This window comes from Camellia sinensis, chromosome 1, assembly GCF_055761805.1.
Source record: "Camellia sinensis isolate YWXY chromosome 1, ASM5576180v1, whole genome shotgun sequence".
Taxonomy (NCBI): domain Eukaryota; kingdom Viridiplantae; phylum Streptophyta; class Magnoliopsida; order Ericales; family Theaceae; genus Camellia; species Camellia sinensis.
This window is the reverse complement of record NC_138961.1, coordinates 144,845,226-144,857,930: the sequence shown is the minus strand read 5'-3', so window position 1 is coordinate 144,857,930 and position 12,705 is coordinate 144,845,226. Positions and strand designations below refer to the sequence as shown.

The 12,705-nt window shown below is 39.5% G+C and overlaps 1 protein-coding gene across 3 annotated transcripts in view; it reads left to right on the top strand.

Moving 5' to 3' along the window:
• LOC114279342 (GPCR-type G protein 1) overlaps positions 1–12,705 on the top strand; it is a 45,444-nt gene that overhangs the window by 8,670 nt on the left and 24,069 nt on the right. For all 3 annotated transcript variants that reach the window (XM_082886040.1, XM_082886046.1, XM_082886034.1), the window contains exons 6-7: positions 1,084–1,162; positions 6,212–6,300. In XM_082886040.1, the coding sequence (XP_082742166.1) occupies positions 1,084–1,162; positions 6,212–6,300 (168 nt within the window). The remainder of the gene's footprint in view (positions 1–1,083; positions 1,163–6,211; positions 6,301–12,705) is intronic.

Below are 12,705 nucleotides of genomic sequence, written 5' to 3'. Positions count from 1 at the left end.
AATTAATTTATTTTTAGGGACATGCCAAGTTGTCTTTTCCCTCATTTTATTTAGTGCTTTTGATGAATATTGAATGTTGAATGTTTATTATTTTTTTCTTAGATTTAAATACTTAATAGACCATCTATAAAAAATATACATAAACTGTAACTGTGAATTTAAAAGTGTTTTTAAAATATAAATATGGAATTAGGGTTAGTTTTTGTTAATATTGATTGTTTATGGTTGTAATATTAATATAGATAGCAAATAAAAATATATGAAAACATATTTTATTGCCGTGTCTGTGTCCCTATTTTTTTAAAATTGCCTTGTTCGTGTCCGCATCTGTATCCGTGTCTCTGCTTCTTAGATAGTTGGTCCTGGTTTTCACGAGGATTGCATGTTAGGATTGAATGGTGGTTGGTGTTTCTTATATGAGGATTGCATGATAGGATTGAATGACCTGGTAATTCTAAATTGTTGTTCCATTTGGTGTTTGTTTTGCGCTTTTTATAAGTAGCTTTCGCTGGTCCAACCAATGGACTTGGTCCAAGGTTTTGGTTATTTAGTAAATAAATGAATCTTCTTGGTAGCCTATCAATAAACATATCATCTAATTGTTCTGTATAATTGTTGTAATTATGATATATGAGTCTACTGCTAATTGGCATTGCCCTCTAATAATAATAATAATGGGACCCTTGCTTGCACTTTGCACCAAGGCAGTCATGTTTTAGGTACCTAATCATGACAAGCAACTAATGCGTACAATAAAGTATTGGCTAATGTATCGTGCAAGATACAGATTGATTGTGCAATCAATGTGTTTATGGAAACATTGTCTAGTGACTCTTTGGAGTAGTAAGGAACCTAACATGTTGCATAGTAACTGAATTACAAAAGGGAAAGCTGTAGTTGATGCTCCTGATATGCTGGTACAATTTGTTTGCCAATGGGATCACTTTAGATCACTAAGTTCACTGTTTTAGAATGAAAGTGTACCATGTTCCTGAACATGTGTTCCAAAATTGTTCAATTGCTAGTTTTTTTTTTTCCTTCTGGTAACACTGATTGTACCTCACTAACAATTATATGTTGCAGAAATTAAAGGCTAGGTCGTTCCTAAAACGGATTGTTGGCACAGTTGTGCGATCTGTGCAGGATGACCAAAAGGAGCAAGGTCAGCAACTTTTTTACTTGTAATTATGTTTTCTGTATTTCTCTTTGTAGGTGAATTATTTAAAGTATTTCATCTCTAAAGAGGTTTTCAATTTGTATGGATTCCAACCACCGCCCCCCCCCCCCCCCCTCCTTTTTCTGCACCGTGGGTGGAACTATGTTTTGTCAGTTCAGATGGTTTTGATTTGTATGGATTTCAACAAAGTAAATGATTTAGTTGTCTCTCTCAGTGGTGAGGCCTTGGGCAGATTAGTGGCAAAAGATGTGCTTAGTGTGTGATCAGTTGTTTTTCTATAAAAAAATAAAGAACCTTACTTGACACATTCCGTAGAATAGTGGCTCATCCATGTATCGTACCAATGGGCTAAGTTATATCGATTTGGATGGCAATTCTTAAATTAATTAGATCAAAAGATTATGGATTGAATTAAACTAATAAACCAAACTGTAATGACTAAGTTAATTAAGTAAATAAAGTTGATTTGCTCTGAAGTGGAGAGAGTCTTAGGACTTCTAATCCACCGCTAATCTCATAAAATATAATTTGTGTATCTGATCTTAGTAAATCAATGTCCTGGATAATGATGATGTATTGTAGTTACAAGCTCTGATATCATCATCAAGAAGATGAGTATATTCTAGGTTCATTTGGGAGTTGGCTTTTTTAGTAGCTTTTGATCTTTTTTTTACGAAAAGACATGCAAAAAAGTAGAGAGAATGGGTTGACTTTTTGTATTTGCTTTTTGGTTCTTTTAGCCAATTGCGAATCATTGCCTCAAATTGCAAGCACAATGTAGAAATTTAATGTATAAAGAGAAATAGAGAATTGTATTATTGATTGATTTATATTGTTGTATTTGATAATTCTGTCTATTACAAATGGTTCCTTATATAGATGTAGGTGTAGTGGAGTAGGTGGTGGTAGGTGAGGAGTAGGTGAGTGTAGTAGGTGAGTGTGTGGTAGGTGATGGTAAGTGTGTGGTAGGTGATGGTAAATTTTAACAGCCCCCCGCAAACTCAAGGGGGATAGGAACTAACCAACTTGAGTTTGGAGAGAGTAACAAAACAAGAAAATACATAAAAATAAAAGAGGATAGGAGACACTGTATGGTCGTGTCAGACCGTTGGTGAAGACACTGGATGGTGGTGTCATAACGTTGTAGATGACACTGTATGGTGGTGTCATAACGTTGTAGAGGACACTGTATGGTGGTGTCATAACGGTGTAGAGGACACTGGATGGCGGTGTCAGACCGATGTAGAAGACAGTTTATGGGGTCATGTCGGACCGTTGTAGCAGACAATGTTGTGACAGTTGTGGTGACAGTTTACGGAGTCTTGCTGGGCCCTTGTAGAAACTAACCGGAATCTATGTCGGGACAGTTTACAGAGTCTTGTCGGACCCATGAAGGAGCTAACCGGAATCAATGTCGGGACAGTTTACAGAGTCTTGTCGGACCCTTGTAGAAACTAACCGGAATCTATGTCGGGACAGTTTACAGAGTCTTGTCGGACCCCTGTAGAAACTAACCGGAATCTATGTCGGGACAGTTTACAGAGTCTTGTCGGACCCATAAAGGAGCTAACCGGAATCAATGTCGGGACAGTTTACAGAGTCTTGTCGGACCCTTAAAAAGTCGCACCCTCAAAAGGTGTGCCCAATTTTTCAAAAAGCGTGCCATCAAAAGGCGTGCCCAATTCATCAAAAGGTGTGCCGGACATGATGGCGAGGCACGTGAGTACCTTGGTTGGCGTGCCCGTTTGTCGTCTGGCGGCAAGTGGCGCGCGATACGCGTGGCTGCCTCGGCTATTTAACCAAGACAGAGCCTGAGGCCGAGGCAGAAGCAAAAAACCTGCGAAATCCTCTGTAAAACTCTTCGTTGTGCTGAGAGAGAGAGGCTGTAACACTGTTGTGCTGAGAGAGAGAGAGTCTGTAACACTCTGTTGCGAGAGAAAAATGGCTTCGTCGTCCCGTGGTCTGCTGACTCTCTTTCCTGACCTCAACGAGTCAACAAGAGAGATAACGGGTGCGGTGGCCAGTGAACCTCAACCAAACACTGCCGGTTTTGCGCCGTTGAACTTTCCGATGCGGTCGGTGGAGCAAAAAATGGCTGTGCAGTCGGATGTGGAGGCCAATCAGTATACTTTGAAGTCATGTGTGGAAACCATGACTGCGGTGACAAACTTGTCGAACCGGCTGCAGAGTAGGGCAAATGAGGTGCAGCAGTTAAACTCCCAGCTGGCTCTGCTCCAATGCATGTATAAGGATGCGCGAGCAGAGATAAGCGTGCTAAGGGCAGAAAACAAGGAGCTGAAGCGGAAGACCACCGTGATGTTCCGATTTGGAGGGCCGCCATATGCTGCAGTGGAGGAGCAGGGGGGAGTGAATGTGCTTGGTGGATTAGGAAGCACAGAGGCAGCACCGTCAAGGACCGCCCAGGACGGAGGCAAGAAGAAAAGACCGGCGGCAGAGTAGAGAAGGGAAAAATCCCACTGTTTGTTGTGATGGTGGTCTTTGCTGTTTTTTTGTTTTGTTTTGTTTTTTTTTGTTTTTGTTTTTGTTTTGTTTTGTTTTTGTTTTTTTTTTTGACCGGGGTTGATCCCGGCATGAAGAAATGACAAGTGTGTGGAATGTTTGTGGTGTTATTTGGTGTTGTTGTTTTGTTTAAGAATAAAAATAAAATAAAATAAAACAACGGAGAAAGAAAATAGATAAAAATATTTGGGAATGCTCACTAACGAGTTGTAGAATAAGGAAATATTGATGAAAAAAGAAAATAAAATACAATAAAATAAACAGAGAGATAGGAAAAATATATTATAATAAAAAAAAAAATAAATATATATATATATATATATATTAAAATAAAAGAAAAGTGAGAAATAACGTGGTTGTGTCTTTTTTTTTTTTTTTTTTTTTTTTTGAATAAAAAAGAGAAGATAAAATAAAATAAATAAAGATAATGTTGGGGCGGTGGTGTAGTTGTTTACGTGTAGCTTTGTCTGGTACTCATGACTTGAGCATTATACAACTCCAAATAAAATAAAGCAAAAGAGGGGGACAATAAAATAAAGCAAAAGAGGGGGACAAAACCATGTGCATAGGTCTGCCCTCAATGTATCTCTGTGTGTGTGTGGTGCCCTGAGTGTGTCATTGTAACAGAATCTACTTTACCATAGTGCAACACATGCGGGCAAAGATAGTGATTTAGAAAGCCTGCAACAGGTACCAAGTGTGTCTGTAGCTTTCCACCAGTAAACATTACTTTCATGCCATTAGAGTACCAGAGTTCACAAGCCCATAAGAATTGCTCCCATGTGTAGAGATCTACTGGAAATATATCAGGATGATCATAGGAAATAACTCATCATAATGGGTGCGCAAATGCTCTTTAGCTTGCAATATTCCTTCTAACAAGGTTTGCACGCAATACGTGCAGCTTCCAGTTCCAATGCCTCACTGGAGACATTCTCCTTCTCCCAGCTGACCAAATGCACACAAAAGGGAAACTCATCGACTCGAAGGTGTTGGGCGTGAAGGTGGTGGACTCGAAGAAATTTCAAGGTATGTGTAGAAAATTCTAGCGGAGTAGGTTGAGGTCCGGCGGGCGGCCAAGGCGAGGTTGCCGCCCGCCAGTGAAGCGAAAAATACTAAGTGCTTAACCTTGCTCTGATACCATGTAGAAATTTAATGTATAAAGAGAAATAGAGAATTGTATTATTGATTGATTTATATTGTTGTATTTGATAATTCTGTCTATTACAAATGGTTCCTTATATAGATGTAGATGTAGTGGAGTAGGTGGTGGTAGGTGAGGAGTAGGTGAGTGTAGTAGGTGAGTGTGTGGTAGGTGATGGTAAGTGTGTGGTAGGTGATGGTAAATTTTAACACACAAAGTATCTTTGGTCGGCACGAATTGTCCACACTAAACTAGGGTTGTAGCACAATTCATCTCTCCTAGGCATGACTTGTCTCATACTTTGTATATATAATAGATAAAATAATTGTATGATCATGCATTTTCAATCACCAAAATCAAACACATTAATTGAATGAAACTTTAATTGAATAAAAGATCTAAAAAGGTCATACAATGATTATCCAATTGGGAAAAAAAAGTAAAATTCAAAATACACGATTACATGATTACTTGACTAGGGCTTCATCTTGATACTTAGAAGAGAGCTTAGCCACTAATGGAGATGTGAAATCCTCAAAGGCTGAAGAAAACGCCATGCATTGATGTCCGGGAGCACCTTTCTAGCTTCATGCCATCTTTTCCAAGGTTTCGGAACCCTAAAACTGAGTTTATAGCCTTTTCTTATACTTTTTAGCACATTCCCATATTTTAGGTCACACACCGCAAAAGGTGGTAAATCCGCTCGTGTGGCCTGAATGGTCCGCTTGAGCAGATTAAAGCAGATCTGTTTCTTGCTTTAAGTTGGGCTGCTTGTGCAGTTCATGGGTCCTGCTCGAGTGGATTGAGTCAGATCCCTTTTCTTACTCTTTTTCGCCCAGTTTTCTCACTTTTTAGTTCTGGTGCCCAATGAACCTACATGACACAAAAAACTCATTATTATGTCAAGTAACATAGGATCGAGGACTAAAAATGCAGATTGGAGGGCCTCAATGTTTAATGTTTCGGCTCCAATCAGCGAGCAGGGTAAGCAGCAAGGTGACTCAACTTAACTTGACTCAAGAAGCCTTTATCGCAATTTTAAGCAGCAAGATGACTGCCGCATTTTAAATCATGAGAGATGATATTTTCGCATATCATGGAAAGCATTAAGCAACCCAAGATTCAGTGTTCTATTGTTTTACCGGAGAGTTGCTAACTAATGATTGTATTATTGGAATTTTTTGTAAGCAAAGAAACTGCAGATTGTTGCTTTTTCAGTTTAAGGGCCTGTCGTATTTCTTTAGACCTTTCTGAATTTAATTTTTGTTTCTTTGTTTCCTACTTAAGTTCTCATCTCCTTGGATCATATTCCAAATTTTGTTGTATATTTTTTACTTTTTCTGTTGATGTTGTCTTCTTGCTCTTTTAAGATATTAAAAGCATGGAAGCAGAGGTTCAGGCTTTGGAAGAGCTTTCAAAGCAGCTATTCTTGGAAATATATGAGCTTCGCCAAGCTAAGGTTTAATTTTATTGATGTAATCTTGTTTGTGCAGCTACAAATTTATATATCTTTGGTCTCATATCCTTATATTGTTAGAATCGATACAAATCAGTTTAAAAATTATTATGGGTTTGCATCATACTTCTTTTTTTTGGCTCATGAGGGTTTTTGGGGCTTTGCCCTGACTAATCACTTGGCACATATAGTCCCTCTGGTAGAATATTTCCTTATTTCCTTATTTAGATTAGATTGTGATTAATTGATTGATTGTGATCTAGGAAGCACGGATACGGATACGGATACGGGTATGATACGATACGGATACAGCGATACGACAAAATTTGAAAAACTAGGGTACGGGTACGACGGGGATACGTTTGTAAAAAATATTATTTTTACAATTTTTAGTGATGTGTGGTACACATAAAAATAAAACTTAAACAATTTTTAGTAATGTAGCATACATAAAAATTTGCCCTACAATCTCAAATTTAATATTGATTTCATTTTATAGAACTTAAAGAATAAAGATTATATTTAAAATATATATATATATATATTATATAAATGTATTATAAAAATAGCAGATCAGATTAGAGCCATTTCAAAAAAAAAAAAAAAAAGAACAAGAAAAGAAAGCAGGGAGAGCAAGAGGAGACGAGCGTGAGAGAGAGAGAGAGAGAGAGAGAGCGAGTGAGATCGAGTCTCCAGAGAGATCGAGAGAGAGAGAGAGTGAGATCGAGCGAGAGGGAGAGAGAGAGGGGGGGACGAACCTGATCGATCGACGATGACGAGCCAACGACGCAGTTGTTCGTGATGATGATGATCGATCGACGACGAGGAGTCACTTTGGGGCACACTTCTTCTCCTCCTCCTCCTCCTCCTCCTCCTTTGCTGCTGTGTGTGAGATGATGAATTAGGGCTTGGTTTGTTTTGTTTTGTTTTTTTTTTTTGTTTTATTTTACATAACTTTTCTTATTTTATAATTTGACCCCTGTCACAAGTTTTTTAAATTATTTTTTGGCCCCGTCATATCCCGAAAGTATCCAGAGCGTATCCTAAAGTATCCTCGCGTATCCCAAACGTATCCGAAATTCAAAAAAGAAAAAAGAAAACAGAATGCTTATTTGCCGTATCTGATACGTATCCCGCCGTCTCGGACGTGTATCCGTATCCAATATGCGTATGGGGGCCATTTTGGAGTATCCGTGCTTCATAAATTGTGATTCCTTAACCAATGCCTTAGGGCTTCCTTTTGTAACAGTTGATTGATTAATATAAAAGGTGGTGATATCATAATCATCACCTAAGCTATGTATTCTCTTAAATTACATGGTATCAAAGCCAAAACCGTAAAAACCATCACCCACACAGCCGCTGCCACCAACCAGCCATCACCTATCACCATTCATCCTCCACCGGTAGTCTCTGAGTCTCTGTCAAAACCAACCAAGGTCCCACAGAGTTGTTTCGACTTCAGCCGAAACCCCATTTGGCCTAGCCGAAGCCCCTTCTAGCCTAGCCGAAGCATAGCCAAAGTCAGTAGAAGGGCTCTTTGTCCTAGTCGACCCTTGTGCGGGCTGTCCTAGCCTTTCTTTGTATATTTCGGCTCTTATGGATGAGTGTTTGAGGGTTGCCCATCTTCTGTTGCCCCAAGTTTCTTTCCCTCTACTTTCTTGAACATAGTTCACTACTTGTTTTGATTGGAGGTTCGTTTTCCCATGTTTGATTTATTTGTTGGGTCCATAGATGACCCATTAATCTAATTGTTATGCTCCCATGGTGGTATGCATGTGATTTTGCTTGTTCCAGCCCATTCCATTCCTCTTTTCATTCTTGTGATTCATGCAAGGTTTTTTGGATTGAAATTGTAGAGTTCTTATGGTTGACCTAACTAGTGAATCCACCACTACTTCTCACCCATCTAAAGGGGAGAGCTTCAGTCCAGTTATAACTACTACATATGAGAACCTGAACCCTAGCCTCAAAATCACCACTGCTCTGTTTAATGGTCAGAATTACCTTTCATGGTCTTAGTGTCTGACACTTTTTCTGAAAAGTAAGGAGAAGATGGGATATGTTAATGGGAGAGTTCAAGCACCAGGTATTATGGATCCTGGCTATGACCAATGGGAGATTACCAATCCTTTAATCATGGGGTGGCTCATTCATTTCATGTTTCCTAAGATTGGTGAAGGCTACTTATTCATGAATACTATCCAGGATATTTGGGAAGCAGTCACTGCTACATATTTTCGGAAAGAAATTTTTTCTCAATCTTTGAGTTGCACCGGTCTATTGAGCGCTCAGTACAAGGGGAGCAGACAGTTCTCTAGTATTACACCTTTCTGACTGATGGTTGGAAACGCCTAGATCATATCCTGGATTACAAACCTATTTGTACAGTGGACTCGGTTACCGGAAGTTTCTTGCACAGGAGAGGGTCTTTAAGTCTCTAGAAGGCCTCAATATGGAGTTTGATCCAGTACGGAGTCGTGTCCTTGGCATGGATGTTCTTCCACCTCTTCATGAGGCCTTTACATATGTACATAATGAGGAGAGTCGTCGTTCTGCTATGTTATGACCGGCTATTGGAGACCGTTCAGCCTTTTTTTCTGCTCCTTCTCGAGATGGGGCTAGTTTGTCGCTACTTTTTTTCCATTCTTCAGGGAAAGATACTGTGGCCTGTGATTACTGCCGCAAGCCGCGACATACTTGTGAAACGTGTTAGAAGCTTCATAGGGCTCCATCAGGGAGTCGGAGTGATCGGTATGGTACTAAAGGCGATCGATCAGGCTAGTCTAGAGGATGTGGCTCTATTTCACGCGTCCATCAGTCTAGTGTTGTTGATACTCTTGATTCTACTTCCGCTTCAGTTGGTCCAACTTCTGATAGCTTATCTAGTACGGCTTCTCCTGAGCTCAAAGATGTTCTGCGTCATTTGTTGGACCATCGGTCTTCTACTGCTCCTAGTGCATCCTCATCGTCGTTTGCTCGTTTAGGTAACTTAGCCTCTTCTCCTAGTGCTTTTCTTTCTCATAAGTCTTTGCATGGATTATTGATTCTGGTGCCTCAGATCTTATGCCTGGGCCTTCTGACCTTTTCTCAGCATATAAGCCCTCTTCAAGTCAAGGCAAAGTTAGGATTGCAAATTATACTATTTCTTCTATCTCTGGGAAATGTTTAATTCATGTCACTCCTATCTTACCTCTGTCTTCAGTGCTTCACGGTCCTAATTTTTCTATTAATCTTTTATCCTTGAGTCGTATCACTAAGGATTTGAACTGTAGTGTGACATTTTTTCCTGACCATTGTTTTTTTTAGGATCTTGTCACGAGGACGATTGGCAGTGGTAGTGCAGAAAATGGTCTCTATTTCTTAGATCAGATGAACAAGCTTGCTCATCATTCCATTCAGTTTCCAACCACCAAGGAGGATTTATGGCTATGGCTTCGGCTTCTTGGGCATCCTTCTTTTCGTTTACTTAGGCATTTATTTCCATTTGTTTTTACAAACGATAATGTGTCTGAGTTTCTTTGTGAGTCTTGTCAACGTGGCAAACAACACAAAGCTTCTTTTGCTCTAAGTCTTAATAAAAGTTTAGCTCCTTTTTTTTTGATGCATTCTAATGTGTGGGGTCCATCTCGTGTTGTGTCTTTAAAAAGCCATGGATGATTTGTTATCTTTATAGATTATTTTTCTCGTACTACTTGGGTATATTTCATGAAAGAAAAAAGTGAGAATTTCTTAGTGTTTCAAAATTTTCATAAAATGATTTGTACTTAGTTTGGGGTAGTTGTCAAACTCTTGCGTTTTGATAATAGGGGTGAATACATCAATTCGGGGTTAGAGAGCTATTTTTCCACTCATGGCATTATACATCAGACATCTTGCACCAATACCCTTCAACAAAATGGGGTTGCAGAGTGCAAAAATCGTTATCTTCTTGATATGGCTCGCTGCATGTGTCTTTCTATGAGTGTGCCTCAATCTTACTGGGGCGAGGTCGTTCTCACCGTGGCCTATCTCATTATCATTCTCCTACTCGTGGTAAGTTAGACCTTCGCTCTCTCAAGTGTGTTTTCCTCGGATACTCACCTACTCAAAAGGGGTATAAGTGTTATCACTTTCCTTCTTGTAAGTGGTTTGTGTCCATGGATGTCACATTCTTTGAGTCCCAGTCCTATTTCTTGTCTTCTCCGATGTCCCAGTTCTCCCTTCAAGGGAAGCCTTAGTATGAAGAGGTTCCTGGTGTCCATGTTGCTCCTATGGTGGAACCAGTTATTTCTGCACCACCTATTACTGAGAATATAGAGCCCAATACCACCAAGGACATGGAAGGGCAAGTTTATGTTAGGATCAAAGACAGACATAAAGTTACTTGAATGCAAGGACCATTTCTGCTCACCCATTGCCATCTCCTGCTTTTGATAAGAGTCCATGTAACTCTGAACCTCTTGTTTCTCTCGAGTCTACTGATATTGTTATTCCTAACACTACTGATCTTGATTTTCTTATTGCCAAGAGAAAGGGTGTGAGATATTGTACTCAATATCCTATCTCAAACTTTGTGTCCTACTCTTGTTTATCTCCTCGTACAGAGCATTTGTGTCAAACATTTCCTTTGTTAGTATTCTTAACCATTTTCAGGATGCTCTCACTACCTTTGAGTGAAAACTTGCCATGATTGAGGAAATGAAAACACTTCGTAAGAATGGTACTTGGGAATTAAATGAGTTACCTAAGGGCAAACGACCGGTGGGATGCAAATGGGTGTCTACTGTGAAGCACAAAGTAGATGGTTCTATTAAGCGTTACATGGCTCGACTAGTGGCAAAAGGCTTCTCTCAAACTTATGGAGTAGACTATCAGGAGACGTTTGCACCAGTGGCTAAGATGAACTCAGTCAGAGTACTTCTCTCTCTAGCAGCTAATTTAGATTGGCCACTTTATCAGTTTGATGTAAAGAATGCCTTCTTATATAGTGATCTAAAAGAAGAGGTATATATGGACATTCCTCTTGGTTTTAAGGGTCATCAAATAACGCAGAAAGTCTACAGACTTCGGAAGTCGTTATATGGTCTCAAACAGTCTCCAAGGGCTTTGTTTAAGAGATTCACTCAGGCTATGCTTAAATATGGTTTCAAACAAAGTTAGGCAGATCATACTTTATTTGTGAAACATTCCTCACGTGGTAAGACTACAACCCTCATTGTTTATGTAGATGACATAGTGCTTACAGGTGATGATAGTGAGGAAATACTCTTGTCGAAGAAATATTTAGCTAGTAAGTTTGAAATCAAAGACATGGGAAACTTAAAGTATTTTCTGAGAATTGAAGTTGCTCGCTTTAAGGATGAGATTTTCATCTCACAAAGGAAATATGCTATTGACTTTTTGAAGGAAACAGGTATGCCTAGATGTAAGGCCGGTGATACCCCACTGGAACCTAATCAAAAACTTAGTGATGATGAAAGAGGAGCAGCTGTTGATTAGGGGGAGTTATCAGCGACTAGTGGGTAAGCTCATTTACTTATTTCACTCTCGTCCTAATATTGCTATTGTGTCAGTGTGGTTAGCTAATTTATGCATGCTCCTCATCAAATTCACTTAGAGTTTGTTATGAGAATTTTGAGGTACTTGAAATCTTCTCCTGGAAAGGGTCTTTACTTTTCCAAACATGATCACGTCAAAGTGGAAGCCTATACAGATGCTGATTGGGCAGGGTCAATAATTGATAGGAGATCTACATCAAGATATTGTACCTTTATGGGCGGTAATCATGTTACTTGGAGGAGTAAGAAATAGAATGTGGTGGCTAGATCGAGTACAGAAGCTGAGTTTAGAGCTATGACACAAGGTGTGTGTGAACTCTTGTGGATCAGATTGTTCTTGAGTGATCTGGGGATGGGCCAGACAGACTCTATGCGACTATATTGTGATAATAAGGCTGCCATCAACATAGCTCACAATCGTGTTCAACATGACAGGCCAAAACATGTTAAGATTGAACATCACTTCATCAAGGAGAAACTCACCAGCAGCATGATACATACTCCTTTTGTGAAGTCAGGCGAGCAACTTGCAGACATCCTCACCAAGGGAGTTGAGAGTAAACCATTTCATGACATTTTAGGCAAGCTGGGCATGAGATATCTTTGCACCAGCTTGAGGGGGATTGTTAGAATATTTCCTTATTTAGATTATATTGTGATTGATAGATTGATTGTGATTCCTTAATCGGTGCCTTAGGACTTTCTTTTGTAATAGTTGATTGGTTAATAAGCTATGAATTCTCTGAAATTACACCCTCCATTTCACATATACCAGGTAATTACTAGGCCTAAGTCCTACGAGTGGCCTCATGGGGGAGTGAGGAATGGAACTTTAAACCATTGGTCCACCCTTGAGGTTTGAACCCAT